Genomic DNA, 23,450 nt, shown 5'->3' on the forward strand with positions numbered 1-23,450 from the left:
AAAGGTGTGTGATATGTCTTTGATCTCGCTGCTCATGACGATGAGGCGCTGGCGGTGATGATTTCATATGTGACATCCGTAAGTTGTCGCACCACATCGTATGGCCCAGTGCAACACGACGGAAGATTGTCGGCAAGGGCCACGCGGCGGATGCGTGACCAGAGAAGCGCCAGAGAACCTGGAGAAAAGTGCACGTCGCGATGGCGGCAATCATAGACGCGTCTCTGGTGCTCCTGTGAGGCTTGCAAACGGGACGTGGAGTGCCGGACGTGGTCGGGGCTTGCGATCGCGCCGCGGGCGTATTCATTAGCAGAACGCGCGGGCGAGTGCAGCAGGGTGTCCAAGGGCAAAGCGGGTTCCCGGACGTATAAGAGATAGATTGGAGAATAGCCGGCGGTGTCATGAACCTATGGAATATGCACGAACGTCACATATGATAAATGAAGATACCACTCGTGGTGGTTGGCCTCAGCGTACTTCTATAGCTTGCCGGTGATTATCCGGTTGAGGTGCTCCGTGAGGCCATTGGTCTGCTGTTGGTACGACGTGCTGAATTTGTGCTTTGTCGAGAAGGAGGAGAGGTTGTATTCGACGAATGCCGAGAGGAAGCTACGGCCGCGGTCACTTAGTCGCGAAGTCACGCATTGGCGTGGAGCACCGTGTACTAAAATGATATGGTAAAGATGAAAGTCAGCGATGTCAGTAGCGCAACTTGTCGGGAGGGCTCTAGTGATAGCGTACGGCGTAGCGTAATCGGTAACGACGGCGTCCCTTTTATTTTCCTAGCCCCAAATAGGAAACGACCTGAGAAGGTCTAGACCAACTCAGAAAAAGTGTTTCGGTGGGACCTCGATTGGCTGGGGACATTCAGCTGGAAGCGTGGATGTGTTCTTCCGGCGCTGACAGGACTCACAAGCGGCAACGTCACTTCGAACGGAGCGGGCGAGTCCCATCCGAAAGCAGTGGTGGCATACATGGGCGCATGTGGGCGAGACTCTCAAGTAGCCAACGGACCCTCATGAATTTGGCGGAGGACAGTAGAACGCAAGTGTGATGGAATGATGAGCACATGTAATGGTCGAGGAGCTAACAATTACGGCGGTGTAATGTCCCCTCGTTCACGATAAACTCTTGGAGGCGCCCCCGGCTCGTAAAAAAAAGATAGAGGCGTTGCTCGTTGCTGATTTGAAGCAACTGTGACACAGAGAAAACAGAAGCGATAGTGTCCACATCTGCCGGTTCTTCCACGAGGTAGCCGACAAACAATCTGCATTCTGGTGCAAGCGTCCCGTCTTATATACGAGTCAGGAGCTATACTCTTCCAGGCGTAAATCCGAGCGACCAAGCCGTCCCATGGGGTCTTGAGCGAGGATGGCCAGCAGAGATTGTGGTGATCAGTGATGGCACAGAATGGACGTCAGTACGAGTATGGGTGAAATTTCGCAACTGCCCACACAAAAGCTAAGCAATCGCGCTTGTGATTGAATAATTGCGCTTGGCGAGTGATAGAAGTAGGCTCCCGTAGACTCTAACCTGATCATGTCCATGCTAGCATTGCAATAACACTGTTCCTTGTCGTGACCACGGGCTCGAACTTCCGTTGAGGCAGATGTGTCAAAGTGGCCCAAGATGGGAGGCGTGGTAAGCGGAGTAGTGAGATAAGAAAAAGATGTGTCATAATCGGGACTCCAAGAAAACGGGACGTCTTTCTTCAGCAGCTCGGTAAGGGGCCGTGTGATGGTCGCAAAATCTTCTACAAAGCGCCAGTAATAGGAGCACAGCCCTATGAAACTGCGAACGTCTTTTTTTTTTTTTACTTTGGGACCGGAAAGTTCGTAACGGCGCGAATTTCCTCCGGGTCAAGTCGTACGCCTCTTGCATCCACGAGATGTCCAAGGACGGTGATTTGCGGTGGGCGAAGGCACGTTTAAAACATTTCACCTGGAGACCGGCCCGGCGGAACACGTGAACCATGCTTGAGAAACGGCCGAGATGGGTGTCAGATGTGGGCGCAAAAACTGTCACGTCGTCCACATAGCACAAAGAGGTGGACCACTTGAAGCCCTGAAGTAGAGATTCCATTAGTTCTAAGGTGGTTGGCCCGTTACAGAGCGTGAAAGGCGTCACCTAGAAGTGATAAAGACCGTCAGAGGTAACAAATGCAATTTTCTGTTGGTCCATGTCGTCGGCGGCAATCTGCCAGTAGCCGAACCACAGATTGACGGAAGAAATGCGGGTAGCACCATACAGACAGTCTAGAGTATCATCATTACGTGCAAAGGGTAAAGGTCCTTTTTAGTGATTTTGTTCAGGTGGCGATAACCTACACGAAAACGCCACGTTCCATTCTTCTTTTTGACAGAGAACATGGGAGAAGCCCAGAGTCTACAGGAAGGCTCTACAATACCCTACGCAAGCGTCTGTTTTCTTTCCTGTTGGACAACTGCTCGTACCGACGTGGAAACACGATATTAATGTCGGTGAATAGGGTTCGCATCGCCAGTAGGTAAGCAATGGGTAACGAGGGACGTTTGGCACAGGGGTCGATTGTCAAAGTAAAAAAAAAATATCACAATAGACTTAAATAGCGCGGCAAAGGGCTTCAGATGGAGCACGTGTAAGGTCACAGGAAACCATCTTCTGAATGTCGACACCGCTGGCGTGGGATGACCTCACCGTGCCGACGGAGGCACAACAATCTTCGCCTGTGAAGGGCTCGATCTGACAATCATGCAGCGTGCTAAATTCAGCCAATGAGATGCCTCGAGGGAGGACTTGGGCGGTTAGCGTGAAATTGACGAAGTGCATGCAGGTGCGCTTAGCAGTAATTGTCAGCAGAGTGTGCGGAACGGCAACACTATGTGTAAGCATAACGGCCACAATTGGTGCGACCATTTTTTTGCCGTCAGGTAAAGCTGGTGTGCAAAACAAGTCGACGTGTGTCACAGATTTAGACGGCAGGCAAATCAAATCCAGGCAGCCTAATTTTATTTAAGGCGGGTAAACAAGGGTCGGGAAGAAGACGCAAGTCAAGATGAAGTGAGCCGACCGAATAGTCGATGAGAGCAGAAAGACTGGCGAGAAAATCCATACGAAGAGTGAGTTCGTGAGGACAATGCTCGATGACGGGGAAGAAAATGATGGCGTTCTCGTAGCGTTCCTCGTTCCTCGTGACATGGCTAGAGCACACGCCAACAATAGCTACAGTCCTCCGTCAGCGACTTGTACGGCTCGGTGTGGGGCAGGCTTCAGAACTTTAGAGAGTGGACGGTGAAGGGAAGCACTCATAAAGGACACATGTGCCCCGTTGACAATCAACGTGCACACAGCAACATTATCTACAAGAACGTCTAAAAGATTCTGGTTCGTGGGTACGGTAGAGCGAGGATTGTGTATCAATGTCGTCAATGTAGCTTCACCTCCAGACAGGCACGTACGCAGGATTTTTTTTCGGGGGGGGGGGGCACCACCTTCATCATCATCATCATCATCATTGTCGTCGTCGTCGTCGTCGTCGTCATCGTCGTCATCATTATCATTATAATCCTGTTTTATGTCCACTGCAGGATGAAGGCCTCTCCCTGCAATGCGATCTACAATTACCCCTGTCCTGCGCCAACCGATTCCAACTAGCGCCCGCGAATTTCCTAATTTCATCGCTCCGTCTAGTCTTTTGTCGTCCTCGATTGCCTTTTCCTTCTCTTGGTAACCATTCTGTAATCCTAATGGTCCAACGGTTATCTAACCGGCGCAAAACATGGCCTGCCCAGCTACATTTTTTCCTCTTGATATCAATTAGAATATCGTCTATACCCGTTCGCTCTCTGATCCAAACCGCTCTTTCTCTCTCTTAACGTTATGCCTAGCAATCTTCGTTCGATCGCTCTTTGCGTGATCCTTAAAGGGAAGCTGAAGAGTCTGTCGAATTCAATAAGACGCTCATATACGGATGCGGGAACCTTATAAACCATGTAGGTAAAATTTGGGTTTTCTTTTTCAATTAGGAGCGACGTAATCGTCGGTTGAAATTGCGCTGTAGCTCCGCCCCCCGTCGAGTGAGCGAGCGGAGCGGAGACCGGAAACCGCGGTGTTGTGACGTCAACTCTGCTGCTTCGTTCCTTCTCAGCGTCCGCGACCGTGCCTGACCGCGCTTGTTTCTGCGTGCGTGCCTTCGTAATTTGCTTCGATCGACCCTGTATTCCTTTGTTGGTGCGTCTGCGTGTATGTAGAGTGGTAGTCAACGTGAGCGGTAATCAACGTGTGTGCTAATCAACGTGAGCGGTAGTCAACATGAGTGGTAGTCAACAGATGAAGATCGCTACACGTACTGCATGAACGGGGAAGCTTTTCACACGTTTAAACCGTCTTTTTAGATTGCCCACAGCTTTGGACAGCGCACAAATGCCGACGATCGCATCCTCGCTTACGTTCCACGAGGAGGCATGCAGGAACAGAACACTACAGTTGTTTGACCGGAAACGAGCTCACTAGATCGGCGAAAGATCGGCGAGATCACTAGATAGCTTTGCAAAAAACATACTCACCAAAGAGCATTTCCAACACGAGGAGATCCCAAGACTTTGCTTTCGCTCGCGTCGAAAGCACTGCTCGCACCAGCATCGTTTGCTTCTTCGAGAGGCCGGCTCTTCGCAATCGGCTCGTACATGTAGGGAGTAACGCCGAACTCCTCAGAAAAACGCAGTCTCTCTAAATTTTCCATTACCGTCTCAGAAAAACAGCACCAAACTACCCGGCACTGCGCTTCATGTGTAGCGGCAGCGGTCGGCAGCGGCAGAGTTGACGTCACGAGGCGCACCGACCAATCACAGGCGGAAACGAGACGCGCGAGCTGGGCGTGTCAGCTACTGCACTTTTCGTCGAAATAAAATATATTTGCGCTTTCTTTCGCTCAATTTCGATACGATATTCGAATTCGGAGGGTTGAAAACCATTATGTACAGATGTTCACTCATTTTTTCTGGAAAACCTTTCAGCTTCCCTTTAACTTGCTCTCAAGTCTCTGCCCCATATGTCAGCACTGGCAAAATGCACTGATTGCACACCTTACTTTTCAATAATAATGGTAAGCTTCCAGTCAGGAGCTGGCAATGTCTGCCGTATGCAATCCAACCTATTTTTATTCTTCTGTGAATTTTCTTCTCATGATCAGGGTTGCCTGTGATTAACTGACCTAGGTAAACGTGCTCCTTCACGGACTCTAGTGGCCGACTGGCGATCGTGAACTCTTGTTCCTTTGTTGTTGTTGTTGTTGTAGCCTGTGGCACGTGTGGCTCCTACCCACGATGGGGGATCGGCCAAGGAATGGGTGGATTATTCCAAAATAATGCAGAGCATAAATTTCCAGGAATTTAATTTTTTTTCCAGGAATAAATAATTCAGGAATTCAGGAATTCACCTTCCATTGAAAATCAGGAAGGTGCTGTTGAATGAGGAATATATAATTTAAATGTAATAAAAAATAGAATTTAGCAGGGCATTCGTTTAGATTCTCTAAGGAATGTTTGGACAGCGAAGCATGCATCCCTGTGGCTGAATCCCAAAGTGGACGCCCCGAATGAAAGAATTGCAGGTTCTGTCAAGTCCAGGCCAATTCTTTGAAAAGGTATCCCCAACAATCTTTTTCTTTACGCAGTAAAGCGGCGGCAAGATAGAAGAAAGTGCTGTATCGTCTCCTCCTCCTCACAAAAAGAACAAACGGGAGAGGGAACCCAACCCGACCTGTATAAATAGAAATTTATGGAGGGAATGCGGCAGCGTAATTTGGTGAGGCAGACCTCAAGCATCTTTCTGTGACAAGATTCGCTATGCCAGGGAAATGCCAGGTGTTTATACTCTGGAGAAGCTGTCAAATGTGGGTTGCTGGGTTTCAAATGTGGTTTCTGTCAAATAGGAGTTTCTGTATCCTGTTCATTACTGTTTCTAAGTGAGGTATCGTGACTCCTCTTGGTACTGTACACACGTCAGCTTAGAATCTTTCCGCTGCTTTTACTATATCTTCGAGATTGCTGATGATGATTATCCTTTTTATCTTTTAGTGCATACATCATGGTTTGTCCTATGCCAGGTTTCTTTTTTACTGATTTCAGGCTTCGTTCATTTTTTTACGGCTTCTTCAGTGTTTCTCATGTTATAGTTATTTCAGTTATTCATCAGTTATTTTCGCCTTGTTGATCAGTTTTGACAGTTCCGCGAATTGCGTAACGCTGTGCGGCCGCCAGTCCCATAAAACCGCGTACAGCGCAGGACTCTGCGATTCTAGACGTACTGCGCTCACCGCGAAAGGTTAGAAAAACACCCACATAAGCACAGCAGAGAAGTGGCTACGTGAGGCGGTTCGAACGATAACTGTAGAAGCGTCATTCAAAATAAGTAATTGTTGTCCACTTACGGCGGCGTTTTCTCTGCTTCCTTTTTCAATAAAAAGATGTTGATCCATAAATAGTCTCATAAACAACGCTTAACTTTTCTATTATTCGCTTTTGCTTGCAGTTTGGTTGTTGCCTTGGCTCCCTCCCTTAGTATATCGCTTAATTTCTCAACTCCTTGCGATTTTTGTTTCCAGTTGCCAATTTCGCACGAAAAGTGCTGTACAGTTAGGGAAAAACAGACGAGGTAACGGGCGACAGTCATCTTGCTTATGGGTTTAAGGGTTATTGCAAGGTTTTATGATGGACCCTCTTTCACATTATTTTATTTCCCACCTTATCTAACCCATATCACGTGTATATGGTTCCGGGCATCTGCCAGGGTTGCGGCGAGCCGTAACTCAAGAAAATAATGAAGCAAAGGGAAAAGTTAAACGCAATTGGTGTTTTCTCCGGCCGCAACTAGTTCCATGAGAGTACAGACCAACTCAGTAACAGCCGCATCCCTCTCCTGGTCCCAGGATCAGCCTAAACACAGAAGGTTGAACTAACAAAAGCAACAGCTATGCGCGTGACGGTTGCATAGATGGTGACAACTGAACGCATCTCGAGTTAATCGCGCGGGTGCGGAATCTATGAGAAACCTGTCCTTCACATAACAAGAGGTGCCGATAACTACCGCCGTCTAAAAGGAGTGAAAAAGGCAGCATAATGCTGACCGATGAACAGCTGTCAAGTCTCAACATTGATCTGGTGGCGCTTTAGGAATGTGTGAGGAGTGGTGGCGTGGGTGGGGAGGGGGGAGGGGGGGTATGCGACTTGATTTCGGTGGTGGGGCCCGGGGGGTCCCGGGCCCCCCCTTGGGTACGTGCCTGCCTCCAGAAGCTGCACTGCCTAGTTTTCTGATCGGGGTTTCTGCGAATAGATCGGAGGAGCACGTCATGACGGAGGCGAACAAGGTTAACGGGGGGATGGAGAAGGTTAGTAGGCTTAGTGGGGCCTTGTCAGAGGTATCGCAGGGTCAGGTTAAGGGTTGGGCATAGACCACGCGATCGCAAAGGGCAAACTAGAGGGACGAGGGTGGGCGGCTGAAGAATAGCATGTCGGCGAAGTCCAGCTGGTGGGGTGGTGGGGAGTGGTATAACCGACGCGTCTACAGTTGAAACACATCGGCTTGTAATCAAGGGTGCGCCATTCGAGTGGGTTGCGTTGTCCAAAAGTAGGAAGATGGGTGAATAAAGAGCTACATAGCGCCCGGGACGAACGGAGGGAAGACCGACGTTTGACAATTCCTGGCGGACGACCGCCTGTATCAAGGGGATCTTCACCCCAGAAGGATCAGATGACTGGAATGAAGTGGATGCTGGTTGTGCTGCTTCGACCTCACGACGAATGAAGCAGGTTAAGTTGTCATGAGGGTCGGTGAAAGAGGTCGTCACAAGATGACGCAGCGGTTATGTTGGGAAGGCGCGTGATGTGTGGCAATACGCGGTGGCTTTTAGCATGGTCGAGGTGGTGGCATTCCTTGAAGATCATATGAATCCGGGTGACATTGCTAAACACCAGTAGATTGAGCGCGTCGTGAGTAATGCCTTTGGGGACGTGGCTACCCTTATCGTCCACCAGCACGTTTAGGTCGGCCTTGCTATGAAGGGCCAAGACGTCAAGAATGTGTGACACGTAGGACTCGTTCGACGCCTGTACACGTGCAGGAAGGGCCTTCTTTGCATTCAGTTGGCGACCAAACGAATTGCCAAGAAGGCCACGGAGTTCTCATTGAAGGGATGTGCACTCGTGACCTCCCCTTCGTGACAGTGGAATCCACGACCGTGGAGTACAGTTGAGGTAAAAAAACGTAATAACTCGATCCCACCTATAACTGGTGCTGACACGTTAGTACAAGTAGAAACACTCGTCAACATCAGGGCTTCCGACTCCGGTGAAAACGCCAGGTACACGACAGGGTGAAATGGAGATGTAGGTCGTGGCATCACGCATAGAGGCTTGCGAGGTTAAGTGCCGCAAGCAAGAGCCGAAGTATCATTGTCGGCGTTGTGACCTATGCGAAGGGCCATGGCGGGTACGGGGATCATCCGCCTCCACCAAATTAGGCTATCTGTAGCTGATGTACAGAGCTATTTACAATATATTTAGACGTAAGCCAACAGAGACCAAGATGGCGACGTTACATCACTAGACAACAGGTCGTCTACCTTTTCTTCAGTTCAGCCACACTGTGGCGGCTGTTTCCTATCAACATTCAGCGGAGGGAGCATGGCAGCGAGTGCAAGCGTAATTAATGCACCAGTGGCACATACTCTCGTTTCAAGTTTCCCTTTACTGACCTTGCTTATTCTCACTGGTCTGTTGTTTACCAGGACGTCGCATACTGCTTTCTGTCCCCCTTTTGTCCTACATTTAAGAGGAAGCTTTAGCTCGGGTGCTCCTATCTAAATACACGTAAAAGGAGAATTCGTTTTTCTCGGCAACCACTGTGCCAAATGTGACAAGGTTTGTTGCATTCAAAAGAAAACCTTAAAATCTAGTGACTGTTGGTTTCGGATTTTTGATTCCGGTCGTCAATTTTTTATTAAAAACTGGAAAAACTAAAGTTTGAAAAAAAAACGAGACTATCAAGTTTACAACTCTGTAACTCAGCAACAAAAACTGATAATACAATTCTGTGAATTGCATCTAATATTACATATAAAGCGAACAAAATTGACATGTTGCGCATGAATTTCAAAAAATTTAGTAGTATGGAAATATATAGCTTTTGCAGAACCCATGTTAACAACGCAACAAATTCACGGAAGATTCACGTATCGAATTTGTCCGCTTTCAATGATCTAATGGATCCGGCTTACATAACCGAGATATCTGTTTTGTATGCAGAGCTATGAATCTGTAAACTTCATGCTTCTATTTTTTTTTTCGAACTTTCAAAATTTTTAAAATCTTTTTAAGAAAATTCAGGACCTAAATGGACATTCCGCGATGAACAGTCACTAGTATTAAGCTTTCTTTTTCAAATGCAATAAATGTCGTTAAAATCGGTGCCGGGGTTATCTCATAAAAATGTTTTTGCGTTTTACATTTATTTGAATAGGCCGCGTCGGAGTTGGGCCCGCGCTAAAGCTTCTTCTTAAGGCCTCCTTTATACGTAAGACCTATGGCTAACGGCGAAAGTAGACGGGCTCGTAGAAAGGTTTCCTCCGGCACGCCGATTCTTGTCGCGGACAATCAATCCTTGTGTCACTGTTTTCCGGATGGCAGCCATCAACCGCGGTCACAGTGGGATTAAGCTGCGGATTGTCGCCCTGAATTTGGAGCAGTGTCTTCTGCCCTCACGGGGAATTTTCCGACCCACTAATCTTATAATCCTAGGCATTTAAACCAATTGTGTCGAGGTACTTTGGGATAACGTGTCGCTACTTCGACAAAGCCTTAGCGCGACGTCAGAATATGAAGGCGTTTTAGTATGCGGAAACAAAAGGAAAGCTATATTGCACCCAACAACACACGAGAAAATGGGAGATCAGTACACATAGTTTAGTGGCACACGATAGTTACTCTGAACCAGAAAGTCATCATGATTTCATGCAAGGTTCTGATACAGTACAGCGCGAAGCGTAACCTTTGGCACCGAAGGTGATAATAAGCGATGGGTGTTGCCCCTGCTGCTTAGGCGGCGCCAGCAGACAAATCGACGCGACGGATCTTGTAGTGTGGCTCGGTCGCCGCAAGGCGAAGGCAAGGTAATCATGTCAGGCATACCAGTTCCAGTAGAGTTGGCGAGGAGGAGGTCGTAGTTGCCACAGAGGGGACCGCCCTGGCAGGGTTGAAGTCGCGACGCCACAGAGCCCGATAGATTTCTCCGTGCCCTTTGCAGCGGCAGCGTCTTCCCACCCCTTTGGCTGGTTTTGCGCTGCTTCTTTTTTATTCGTTCTTTCCTCTCTTTATTTTTCAGACATTATGTCAGTCTCCAGTTGACTGTAGTATTCTTGATATTTTGTGTCTTCGCTCGTTCGTTCCACCCTAGAGTGTTCGGCGTCAACTACTTCATTAGGCCGTTCTTCATCTACTTCATAACCGCGTATCCCGTTATCTTTCTCTTCTCTTCTCTACCAATTCGCATCTCAAGCAACATTCGCGCACTTCAGTCATGACAGTCACACAGCAGTCTTGTCGTTCAAGGAAGGAATGAATAGCCATCGAAGGCTCTTTGCAAGATTTCCAACAACTTGTTCACGATCACAAAATCTCATCTTGCCAATGTACTTGTCCCAATACCTCTGTGATTTGTCATTACCACATGTGCAAAGTCGCTTTCGCCGTAAAGACTTAAGCAGCTTCATGGAGTCTGCTCGTTTCTTTTACATATCGTAACACGCGTATTGTTAAACTGCTATGTAAGATGTCAGATATCTAAATGATGCATTATTTTAAAAGTTAGAATAAGTGAAAATTTAAAGCGAACGGTATTAGTAGCCCATGCATTTAGCAGGGCCGGCATATGCAAGGCTTGAGTCCTTCGGGATTCCTGCTTACGTGAGCATAATCTATTGATCGGAGGTATTGTTGACACGGAAATAGTATCGCCGGAAGGAAGTCGCTCCTAGGGCGGCAGATATACGAGGTCTACGAAATAGCGGAATCCGTTGAATACAAAACAGTGCCGCGCTACTATTCACACGTTAGGTTTTTTTTTGTTTTTTTTGCATCTCGCAGGCTTCATTTCAGGCTTGCAAATACACTTGTAGCAAGCTCGATCAGGAATTCTTCATGATGGTTCATTATTGCATTGTTCATTGCAGTGACACTTTTGCTTTGAATACAGTTTTTGAGAGGTTGGTTAGCTAGTAAAAACTAATCCTGTAATTAGGTGAAGTTAAAAAAAATAGCCTGCGTTTTTCGTAGCAACATCAAACAATAACACTACCCTCGTTCCTTCTCGATAAGTGGCACTTGCATATTTTTAAATGTTGGCACCGGTTACGTGGGACACGCGGTATAACGGTTATGAACGTTTAATGTCTTGTCCCACATCATACGCGATGCCAACTCTCGTGTTTATTTATTTATTTATTTATTCAAAATACCCCCAAAGGCCCTCATTACGAGGGTATTACATGGGGGGGGGGATCTTATCGCTTGAATGTTGTGTCACGTTATTCACATTTTCTACAAATCCCTGACACCTAAGAGAAGGCGTCGCGTTGGGCTCGAATACTTTTTCACTAGAACTATGGGTAGCAAATCGGCAATAAAGCCGGGGAAGGCCTGGCGGGAACGAACTCTTATTTTGCGTTTAGATGTCGAGAAAACTGGGCAAATGGTAAAGTGGGCGAAATAAGGGCTTCGCGCAAGTAAGAGACAAACTCGTATTTTCAGCAGTACGCCTGAGGCGCTTTACAATTATGCCACCGTGCCAGCCATTATCCCGTTAACGTTATTTAGTATTTATTTATGGGAACAAATTTAGCCATGCTGGCATTAGCCAGCCGCGTTCATGGCCATGGCTGCGGCTGCGAAACCTTCATAGAAAAAATTCCACGGCTAATCTTGTACATATAGAGGTGTGCCCCATGAAGTTAATGGTCAACCTGTCACCGTGCACGATAGCCTCACGGTAAATCACGGGACGCGCTACGCGGAAGATGTGATTCCATTTCGCGTCCTGCGGCAAGTTATCGTTTCGTCCGCAATTATTTCCGTTTCCTTTTTACTTCTACATTTCACATGGAATAAAAAGGAGATTAGTTGTGACATCCTTTCCCTGACTTCGTTGTCTGTTTGCTTCACATGGTCATCCTTAATACCAGCCGGTTTTGCTTTTCGAAGCTCTTATACGCGCTCAGAGCCAAATAAATCCTTTCTAGTCTGTAGTAAAAAAGTGCTATCGTATAGCGTGATTTTTGATCACCGAATGTGATAATAGTGAGAGGGCGCTCGTCTTTTGACTCACGGGGATCGCAAAATCAAAGACAGGAATCAAAGCAGATAAATGAAATCAAAAGCAGATGTCATCTCGTGAAATATTCTGAACAAATGGGCACAGTCAGTGAAAAATTTGAACTCAGCCTCTCTTTACTTCTTGATAACATATGGTTAAGTAAGAATACTTTAAGGCATCAAGCAACGTAGATGCAATTTCATGCGAAAACTGATTTGAGTCCGCGCGTGAGCCGTTCTCCACGTGAATCAAGGGCAGGTTACATTAGTTAGCGTGTGATTTAGAATATGTCGTATAGCTGTGAAGTTTGTTCGTGCACGGACGCTCTTCCATTTGCTTTTTTGCTTCCCATCCTCCTCACCCTTGTGCGGTGATTCAGTAATGGGCTTCAGGTTTAGCGCAACTACTGAGCGTCTCTCGTGACACTAACGAGTGGGAATACCTCGCTGCAGACAGCAAGCCTCGCTCGAGATGCAAAATTTCAAATGCTATTTTGCTGGTTTCGTAAACAAGTGGCACACGGAAACTGCGATACTACTCAACTCTGTTCGCAGATCATAGGCTTGGCGTCTCTTCTGGCCAGAATACAAATGGGCGCCGATAGTACGCTATATCCGGACTGGGCGAATATGACCGAGATGGGTGTTTTCGGCACCGTTGTGGTTTTCATAGGAGCCTTTGTCCTTCTCACTTTGGCCGAAAATCACTACGTGAGTATGCATAAAGATGCTTGCATCCACGCCTCTTTTGCTGCTTCCCTCAATAATTCTGTTTAGTTCTTATCATTTCGTCCAGTACATCCACTTTTCCAAAAGGTAACAAAATACTTGTGCAGAGCTGAAAATTTTACAGGCAATACCATGTATGTTACGGTATAACATTCAAAGCCTTAGTCCGATAAGCGTATAGTTTATGAATATTTTTGAAATTCATTTTACGTTTCTTTTTCTTATAGTTGTTATACTATGCAAAGAGTATAAGAACTTCGTGTTAGGGTTGCGGTTACACTAATATCCTAAATTAGTATCTAATATCCTAAATTAATATCTAAATATCTGGTTCACTAATATAATAAATAAATAATAATATCCGTTTATCAGCTGCTTTCGTTCCAGGCGAACTGCGACGAGGTATTGGACCATGCAAGAGCCTAGTTTAAGATAATGCAAATGTATGGAAGCATCTGCGCCAAATTATACCTTTCATACACGAGCGGAAGCGTCATACGTGAAGCTCGCAAAAATAGCTATTTTTTTCTATACTTCAACTAAAGAAAACAAAACAAAATAAAGCACTACTGTTGCATGACCTAACGCGTAGCTTCTGTGCGTGGTCTCTGAGAGTGCGACGGCTGACCCGTGCAATCTGGGAGGCCACGCTGCCACGCATAGCGTACAGGCCGTGACTGCCGCATGAGGCCACGACAAGCCGTCATGCGGTCGAGACACTCGGAACTACGCCGTGTTCTGATTGGTTCTTTCTGTTTCGCCAAGCGCGGAGGCTCGAGCCCGGCCCGGGCTCACGGCGCACGCGGTGCGTTGAAAAACCTAGGATGCGGCGAGCCCAGAGTTACGTCATAGCTAAACATTGGTGTCGACAATTTAGTCTAGACAAATTTTTATATTCAAAAATCAATAGAGCCTAGGTGTTCTCTTCATTAACATATCCAGAGTAATGTTTCGCATAACCTCCGCAGTGCAAAAATAAGTTGAACTTGAATGTATTGTTTCTAAAGTTCTTCCAATGAAAATACATGCGCTATTCAACTGTCATACTTGCAGCTTTCGTGTCTATTTTGACATGTTACGGCTTAAATGATCGCGGGTTAACTCATTGATCTGGGGGACACTCTTATGAAGATCGCAGCAGAGCGATAAAACGAAAGCAAATGCGTACGCAGCAGCAAAGTAAAACACATCAGATACCGATTTTCTACGCCAGCAAGAGATTAACGTAATAGGTAAGAGACACAACAGCAAAATTGACAGCAGGCAGCAAGCAAGTGGAACGCGAGTAAGTTGTCTGTTCATAAAAATTGCCAAAAATACACCAAACAAGTGATTCTTGGACTGAGTATGATATATCTCTTTTATTGACGGTTCGCCGGTCCTTGACATATTCGCGAGAAGTTCCGTGTTCTTTCTGCACGCTTCTCACGTCAGCTCTGAGTATACGAGGTGATAATTTTTAGGTCACCCAGAATCTTTGATAACGCACGGTGGCAGATAACGTAGTTCTTCTCCTTCAGTTAGATTATTTGATGAGGCGGACAATACTAGCACGAGAAATCGAACCACATATTCAACTGATTCGCAAAAGCGTACAAATTTGCTTCTTAAATATTGATTTTACTGCACCCATTCAAATTACTTAATTGCAGCCGGTGAGTTTGCAAGACGTATGCACTTATAATAAAGCCCCTGGCTGACCCATTTGCGAGGTGTTATTTCAAAAAGTGTAGGGTGAAATTCAGGGGCGTTCCATATACTGTTGTGCTTCAATACATAAAGAGCGTTTTCTTAACAAGTAGGTGGAACAACAGTGGATGTGAACGGCGAGTTTGATGGCGCGTGTCTCCGAATTCGCGCCGCTCTGGAAGTTCATTCCAAGTGGATACGCCTTGCGAACTCATCGGCTGCAACTCGTAAATTGCAATGTTCCGTACAGTAAGGAATTAAGAATTTAATTACTAACCTTTTTAATTAGTTGGATGTGTGTTTCGATTCGTCGCGCAAGTAATGTACGCCATATCCGAATTATCCAGCTCAAGGACTAGAATTATGTGATCTGGAAGAGGCGATATTTTCAAATTCCGGGGAACCTAAAAATGATCATCCCGTATTTCTGGTACCTTGGAGTCACCACATTTGGTTCGAAAGAAATGAGCCGAGTTCGCTCACAAAGAGGCACCCATTGTTTAAAATTGTACGTGCCCGTCAACCACGCATGCGCTGTAATTTTGTGACAGTGGGGCCATGCTATGGTTCGGTGTAGGCTGCATAATATAGAATGACTTGTATGTATGTATGTATGTATGTATGTATGTATGTATGTATGTATGTATGTATGTATGTATGTATGTATGTATGTATGTATGTATGTATGTATGTATGTATGTATGTATGTATGTATGTATGTATGTATGTATGTATGTATGTATGCATGCATGTATGTATGTATGTATGTATGTATGTATGTATGTATGTATGTATGTATGTATGTATGTATGTATGTATGTTGCTTATATTCCTTAAATGTATCAATATGTATGTATATATAATAACCTAGCGTACAAGACTTAATGTATTGAAGTACAGAAACGCTGAGGGACCACAGCTGAATTCTTGAAACGCCTAACCTTCTTATGTACAATTAATAGAAGAAAACGCAACACGCCTTGGCTGAGAGTCCAACACGTAAACTGCACAAAATGCGTGGGATGCCCGATCAACTGATCTATGGCTGCGATTGTCCCTTTGCCCACTTTCTTAGCTATTTGTGTAATCTAACGTTAAACATGGCGCAATTAGTTTTAGCCAGCCCAACTTGCGACCACAGCAGCGGGACTAGATAATTCATTTAACATTGTGCATGGGTACAATGCATATGCAAGTCACGGGGCACAGAAAGATGCGATGAGGGCAAGCCCGCATTCTGTACCCTGGATGTTGCGTTTACATTGTAACGAAGTACCATGGACAGTCACAGATAAATCCATTACGGCCTTCATACCCACCAATATCTCGTAGTAGGTTGGCACATATAAATTTATAAATAAATACGCAGTTCTATTTCTCTGCGAGGGTGATGCGCGCCTCTTCGAGTAGAATAAATCTTGGCTCATGGAATAGAACATGCTATCTTCCACAGACCTTTAAAAATTACGGAAGTTCATCGCAGTAGCACTGCGTATATACACGTACATATATATATATATATATATATATATATATATATATATATATATATATATATATATATATATATATATACCCGATGTTGCATTGAACACTTTCAACATTCTTTCAAAGTCGCCTGCGGAAGATTATAGCTCATGAACTTGTCTACTTGAAGCGGCGGACAATACTTGCACAAGAAAAGTGAGATGCAAAACCAACTAATTAATCAAACCACACTAATTAAGTATTTAATCAATTACATTATGGTCCATATTGAAAGTTACAAATTCTAACCGTGGAGATCGCAAGCCAGATCCATTTGGAACGAATTTCCAAGATAACACCACTTTTGAGATAAATTCCCGAATTTTACAGTGAAATGCATTGGCGTTCCAATTAATTTGTTAACAAAACGTCGCTTCATGCACTGAAGCACACTATTTGCATATCTCGAATTGAGTGTGATATTCAAGATTTCGTAACCTAACCTTTGTAATCAAAAAGCTGTGCAATAAAACGTGTATGGTTCCAAATTTGTCTGGTAAATTGCCCTCGAGGTCCTACTAAAACCGCTTCTAGGAACAGTTATTTAGACTTTACAACTCAAGTTCAAAGCGGTAATGTTTCCGTCTCGCCTAGGAGTTCCTCTGAAAAAAAAACACACTACTTTCATTTCATATCGTTTATTTACCTTAAAGACCCCATTAGGGGGTATTACACACGGTGTTTTTCTTTTTGCATGTGTTTTGTATGCATTCTGTATGTATAAGCGTTTTTGTATGTGTGTGCGTGTGTGTGTGCATATGTGCGTGTGTGTTTGAACATCAAAAAAGTCCCAGGTTTAGGTGTCCAACCAAGACAATAGCATTATTTAGAAAACAGCGCGAATAACAGCGCTAAAGGCAAAAAAACCCATGTAGCCCAACTGCTAGCGTTCATTGAACTATACTATGTAGCTCTGCTGCAAATGCGTCACAATAATAATTTACTTGCCTTCACGTCGCAGGACCTATACTTGGCCATGGAGCCGCAGTCAGGCTTTGGTCCCAAGGAACCGGCGGTTTACGAGCGCTACCTAACATTCCTGGCGCATCGCAACGCACTGCCCCATAAAAAGTCGCGTTATCGTTCGCAACAGCCACAGACGGGCACTGCCTTAACCATGGCATCGTTAGGACGGCAGGGCGAGCAGTACGCCGTTGACATCGCTCCCTCACCTAGTCATTGCGCTCCACCTGAAATCGAAATGCCTGGGAAAGATAGCGTCACTGTGTGGCCCTCTGCGCATGCGCTTGACGACCCAGCTACGCGTCCCAGTGCCACCGAAGAAGACGAACAGCATTCAGCCTTGCCAGAGGCATTCGCCACGTCCACGGGAGCAGATCCCAGCACGGCAGCAACGTTTCGTGACGAGAAAGACTCCGCATCTTCCAGTAATCAGGAGAAGCCCGTCAAACAACTAGATCGGTGAATGAAGTCAGATTGGGGCATTTGGCGCTGCTGTTTTCCTTAGACGGTTGCGGCTCTTTGTTTTGTAGCGTTCATTTCACACTTACATAAGGGTTGACCTCTGGTCCGTACACTGGAAACGACATCGCGTAGCAATTGCTGAAGAAGCCGCCTTGTCCGGCACTCATTTTCGTCGCTCATCAAACCGTATAGGCCACAAGACAACTTACGCGATAAAACAAACAATAGATATAAATGGAACACTATGACAACGACAGCTCACAAACAAGAAAACGCAACGTAAATTCAATACAGAAAGGAGGAGAAACAGACCTGAACAAAGGGTGGAGCGACTTACGATACAAAAATACAAAGCACGAAAAAGAATGGCAGGAAAAATATGAACATTATCAAAATAAATAATCTATAGACATGTTATGCTGTGATACGTTTAGCATTGGCTATTGCAGGGAGGACCAGTGAAAGGCCCGTGCTTCCTGTTTATCCTGCGCAAAATTCCAAACACGATATAAATGAGTTGGGCCGGTGGCGATATGATTGACATTGACACTGCTGCCTCCTAACAATTTTTTCAGAGCAATAGCAAAGGTTGAGGAGCAAAGCGGAGGAAGAAGGTGCGGCCGAAGCATGTGGCGGAAAACGAATGAGGAGGTTAGGGCGAAAGTATGAGGAAAGCATAGTGCTGCGCGAGACCGGCTCTGTGGCGAGGACCGCTACGGCGTGCGGGATGTTTCCATTGTTCACCGATGGCACGAGGAGAGCGCGTCTTCCGGTACCACATAGGGAAACACGGCGTTGCTATGAATCGCGCCAACGCGCCATCAACGCGCTCCCTCTCGCGATCCCCCATTTGGCGAGGCGGTGGCGCCACCCTCCGCTCGGCTTCCAATCTAACGCAACAGCCAGATTGTCCCCTAGCCAATAATTCGCAAAATGAAAACACACTTCGAGCTGTGCACAAATTTCGCGCTAAGGAGTATCGCAATCATCAGTGAATTACTTTCCAAGCGAGGCTTGTATTGGCTGAGAGGTTTTGGTGCATTATCGTCGATATCAAGGTGTCGTCGGCAAGAGGGTATCGTGTGTGAGCCACGTTTTTCTTTGTTCAAAAGCGTTTTCTGCCTCACTTGGCCACTGCAACCACTTGGTTCAGAGCATTGTACGAGGGTTTCACCCTAGCAGACATGTTTGGTACAAATTTGGTACATGTTTGGTACTCCGGAGGGGCCTCATTCCCCTCCGGTGTTTCCGGGAGGAGGGGAGGCAGAGGCCCCGCCTTCCAGCGAAGCGGAAGCCCCCTCCCTCAACCCCCCCCCCCCCCCCCCCACACACACACACCTAAAGTGCCATTCGAAAAGCTGTCACCCTTCATTTGAAGTTTCTTTTGACTTTTCACTTGAAGTTTTAGTAAGGCAGCAATGATGCTCACTGCATCATTGCTGGCGTGGACGTGAACGGCTTTTAATTCATGCTTTGTCCTCATTTCTGCAAAAAAAGAAAAAAAAATTGTAGGGCTTCACATGCCAAAACCACGATCTGATTACGAGGCATGCCGTAGTGGGGGACTCCGGATATTGGGACCACCTGGGTTTCATTAACGTGCACCTAAATCTAAATACACGGGTGTTTTCGCATTTTGCCCCCGTCGAAATGCGACCGCCGTGACGGGGATTCGATTCTGCGATCTCGTGCATACCGGCCCAACACCATAGCCACTGAGCAACCACGGCAGGCCGCTTTATTTCTGCAAGTCCTGATAATAGGAAGACGCGCATTGGAAGCGCTAGCGGCGACTGCCTCATCCGTACTTTCTCACTTCAACATTAATTTCATTTTCCACTGTAAACACCAGGCACTTACATAATATACATAAATATACCCACAGGACAAAGTTCATCATATTTCTGGAAGAGGAGTAGGTAGCCAATAAAAATTATTTCTAAAGGTATGGACAGCCTACGCCTAGAGAATAAATACGTTGCTGTATGTTCAGCACGGGTCAAATTGTTTGCATGCTTTTTTCACGAAGAAAAGAAACATATAGACTTGGTGATCCCTTCGGCAGTCTTTTACCAATGGCGTGCGAAATGCACGCGAATGTTGTGCGTTTTAGTATCCTTTCTCTCTACAGTAAGCAATTCTAACGACTCATGAACAAAATATATATGTAATAAAACACAACATCTATTACAAATGGAGACGTCATCACTTGCCTGCAAAGGTCATAAATAAATTTAGGGTTTCCCAATTAACTATCATGGACCAATATTTAAAAAAGAACGCGTTACTCGAACAAAACTTAGTGCATATTGTTTACAGTACAGTAGAGTAGCTGCCAGTATTTCTTGTTAGTGATAGTCTATTAGGTAACTGCAATTAGTTATCTAACTCGAGGCGTATCCTAATTATGAAAGCGTGAGACATGAACACATGTCACTCAATGACAGCGGAAGCTGTCTGCGAAAACGGCGGATTTAGGAATCGCGGCAACAGCCGTGAACCAATTGACATCCGCGAATCTGTTGCTGCAACGCGAACGAAACGTCGAAAGCACAACGCATACGAAGCTACCGGCGCTACGCGGTTGCATGGAGTCAAGTTTGACGAATACGCGGTGGCGCTCCGCGCTGGATTATTGGTGACGTCAAATTCGTCGCAATAGTTCGCTCCATGGAGGTTTGCCTCAAAATTCAAGGACCATAACACCGTCGCCGCGCGTCGTATGCTATATGTGCGAGTGAAAGCATGCAAGAGGCACAAACAATCAAGCTGGCGCTCGCAATGAAAGGAAGAGGGGAGCACCGCCTTCCGTCGCGCAAAAGGCCGTGGGGAGATGGGAGGTAGGGAGTTGGGGCGGCGAGGACGGAGACGAGGAAGCTGTATCCTACGTAGAAAGGTTCGAGCACTTCCTAAAGGCCACCGAGTTGATCTCTTATTTATCTCGATTTTATGTTCTCATCCATCTTGAACTGATGGATGAGAGCAGCTTGCGCCCCTATCCCCTCCGTTCTCTCGCAATCTTGAGCTATGGCTGGCTATGACAAGCGGTTCTTTCTTCTAGTGATTAAAATGCGTCTCGCATCTATCAGCGTAACGACGGTACTTTTTGGTCGCCAATGGTATCATGGACTGGCAATTTTTCACTGTGAACGGGGCATTACACCGTAGTCGTAACATCGCCGCATCATTGTCTTGTCATTGTCCTTATATAAGCTCACGTTATGCAGAATTGGATATCAGCACAATTTGACACAGTGAAGCTGTCGCGTCACTGCTACAAACACCCCCGAGAATTTCTGCAAAGCATAATGCCATGCATGCTTTGGATGCCTCCCCGCGCTCTCGCGCCGTCGTCCTCAATAGTTAGGGTCACCTTCACACTGCGCCTGCATCTGCATTGGAGCTCGTTGCATTGCGAACAGGTGTATTGGCTCGACTATATACGATATCTCCTCACCTATCTGCACCAGATGCAATACCTACTTCAGCGTCGTTACGGGGCTAAATACAAACGCGTATGTACTGCGTTGTGCACCATTTGCATGCGTCATGCAAACTGTGAGAACGAGGGCTCTGTGTCTTTTGAGACAGTATGAGACACTCTAAGATCGGCGTGCTTTCTCGGGTACCTTCCTCGTGGGGGACAGCGCTTTGGGACGGTGTGTGTCATGAGACGGTATACTTTCATGATGGGGCCAAGCCGCAACAAAAGCGGTTGTACCCTTTCTTCGCTGTTGATAGCGGCAACTGTCGTCGCCTGTCGGCTGTCGTCGCACTCGCTCGCGCCAGACCCAATTTCTCTCTCTACACAAACGCGTGCTACCATCTGCTAATGTTTTGCAGAACTCTAAGCAAATCGGGATGGCAAGCTGAGTGCAAAAGGCTCTGCATCGCATCGATTGCCACGGTGCGTGGGATCTCCATTTTTTTTCGTTTCATATTCACAGCTTTTGCTTGCATTTTTCTTTCGTCGATTCCACTCTCTTTATTTTAACGTTTCCTTTCGTAAATTTGTTGTGTGTGCCTTGGTATTCTTGCTTTACCCCCGTTGTTCCTGCTTTGGTGCCTGGAAATAGAACGGATCGATTGGCGTATAACGTTGAATTTGGCGCGGTCACTCGCCGCAGGCCCCATCTGTCGGTCGTCAGCGGAAGGAAGGCCTACGATAGGCCCAGCGGACATGAAAGAGGGCGTGCAGAGCCCCGTGGTCATTATTTCTTATTTGCATTCAATTGAAACCTCTCCATTTGCGCAATTATTTGCAGTTTACTGCTGAAATCGCGAGGCCTTACTCTGACCAAGTTCTAAACAACACGAGACTGGCTACGGGGCGGCAATTCAGGGCATAGCATAGTGAGGAATCTCGTTAGCTATCGTGTGAGACAAAGGCGTATAAACGGGTGACATTCTGGAGACCCATGCTTATTCCTTTATTATATTTGTGGCTTCAAATTAATCAAAAATTCACCTATTGCGCATATCGCATATTGCTCTTTTTTCGTGCGGCGCCGCGCAGGTGAGGTTTCTGGCAGTTTTCTTCGCTTCCTATCCTCGCAAGTTGCTGTTCCGTTACGTTCGTTGCGACCAAATGTCAGTTGCAGACCTGTCGGCGATGTAATAGCTATTGCAGGTGACCTCAACGCAAGGACGAAAAAAAACTGTCAAGAAGAACACCGTTGCCGCGCTAGCAGAGCATTAAAAGAAGCTTTACCGATAGGAAACCCGAAAGTGGCATTTTCTTTTGTTTTAAAGAGTTAGATTTCTTTGGCTGTCTCTGTTTTCGCAGTCGTAGTGTCTGGCGTACCTGAAATTTATTCTCCTTCATTGACCCCGCGTAGCCGTTTCACTGTCGCCATGCTGTGTCCTTCATGCTGCCGTCTTCACACGCTCGTCACAGCGCAGACATTGTTTTTTTTTTTTTCACAGCTTCGCAACCAGGAAACACCACCACCATGTGCCACGGTATAGTGATGTTTGGGGGCACAATGCTGACAAAGCTGTGACTTCATAACCTAAGTCTTTACGGGGCGAAGTTTTATCTAGGACGGTGGGCAACACTTAAATTCCGATGGTGTCGAGCACAATTCTCGGTCGTCGAAAAACTGTAGTTATATGTGGTTTTCTGAAGTACAACACTATTGGTGTCATGCATATATCTGGTTAGGCAAGTGTTAGACAAGACTCTCACGTATCAGATCAGTGACAACATTAGAGAAAATCCGGACACGGTCAGTTCGTCTCGCGCGGAACAGTAACATTATATAAGTGATAACCCGACTAAGAAGAGTAACCACACGGAATCAGAGCGAAACGAACGCAGGCAGACAGACAGCTGCACAATTTGCAAAGTATTAGACATACGCAGCGCTTCTTTGAATTACCAGTTATTTTTACGTAGGAAAAAGCCTCGTAAGTTTCGGCATGGTAACACTTCTGTAGTTATGTACATGACGATTTCGCCATGAGATAGTACAGAGGAACAGTGCGCAAAATAAACAAGTGAAATCGCACAAGTCCACAGGACAGAGTGCGTTGCTCCGTCTGCTGCTTCGACTGCTGCTCCTCCGTGAAACTTACATAAAGTTACCTCCTACGCGATTCGGACGTTACCGCTGAGAGTCACATATGAACTGCGTAACGGGCTCCTAGTCGGCGGGTTGACCCCACCGACCCTTTCTAGCCACCATAATTGAGAAACATTGCAGTCCTAATTCTTACATTGCGATGTTCCAGCCTGCA

The 23,450-nt window shown here is 46.2% G+C and overlaps 1 protein-coding gene across 4 annotated transcripts in view; it reads left to right on the forward strand.

Moving 5' to 3' along the window:
- LOC135911055 (creatine transporter-like) overlaps nucleotides 1-17,755 on the forward strand; it is a 112,473-nt gene extending 94,718 nt beyond the window's left edge. For 2 of the 4 annotated variants that reach the window (XM_065443145.2, XM_065443146.2), the window contains 2 exons: nucleotides 12,897-13,052; nucleotides 17,248-17,755. In XM_065443145.2, coding sequence (XP_065299217.2) covers nucleotides 12,897-13,052; nucleotides 17,248-17,712 — 621 coding nt within the window. In that variant the 3' untranslated portion in view covers nucleotides 17,713-17,755. Of the gene's footprint in view, nucleotides 1-2,362; nucleotides 2,507-12,896; nucleotides 13,053-17,247 lie in introns of those variants that run through there. The other 2 variants (XM_070532351.1, XM_065443147.2) reach the window with 2 other exon arrangements.
- Nucleotides 17,756-23,450: the final 5,695 nt, after the last annotated feature.

Source organism: Dermacentor albipictus, chromosome 1 (genome assembly GCF_038994185.2).
Source record: "Dermacentor albipictus isolate Rhodes 1998 colony chromosome 1, USDA_Dalb.pri_finalv2, whole genome shotgun sequence".
Classification (NCBI taxonomy): Eukaryota; Metazoa; Arthropoda; class Arachnida; order Ixodida; family Ixodidae; genus Dermacentor; species Dermacentor albipictus.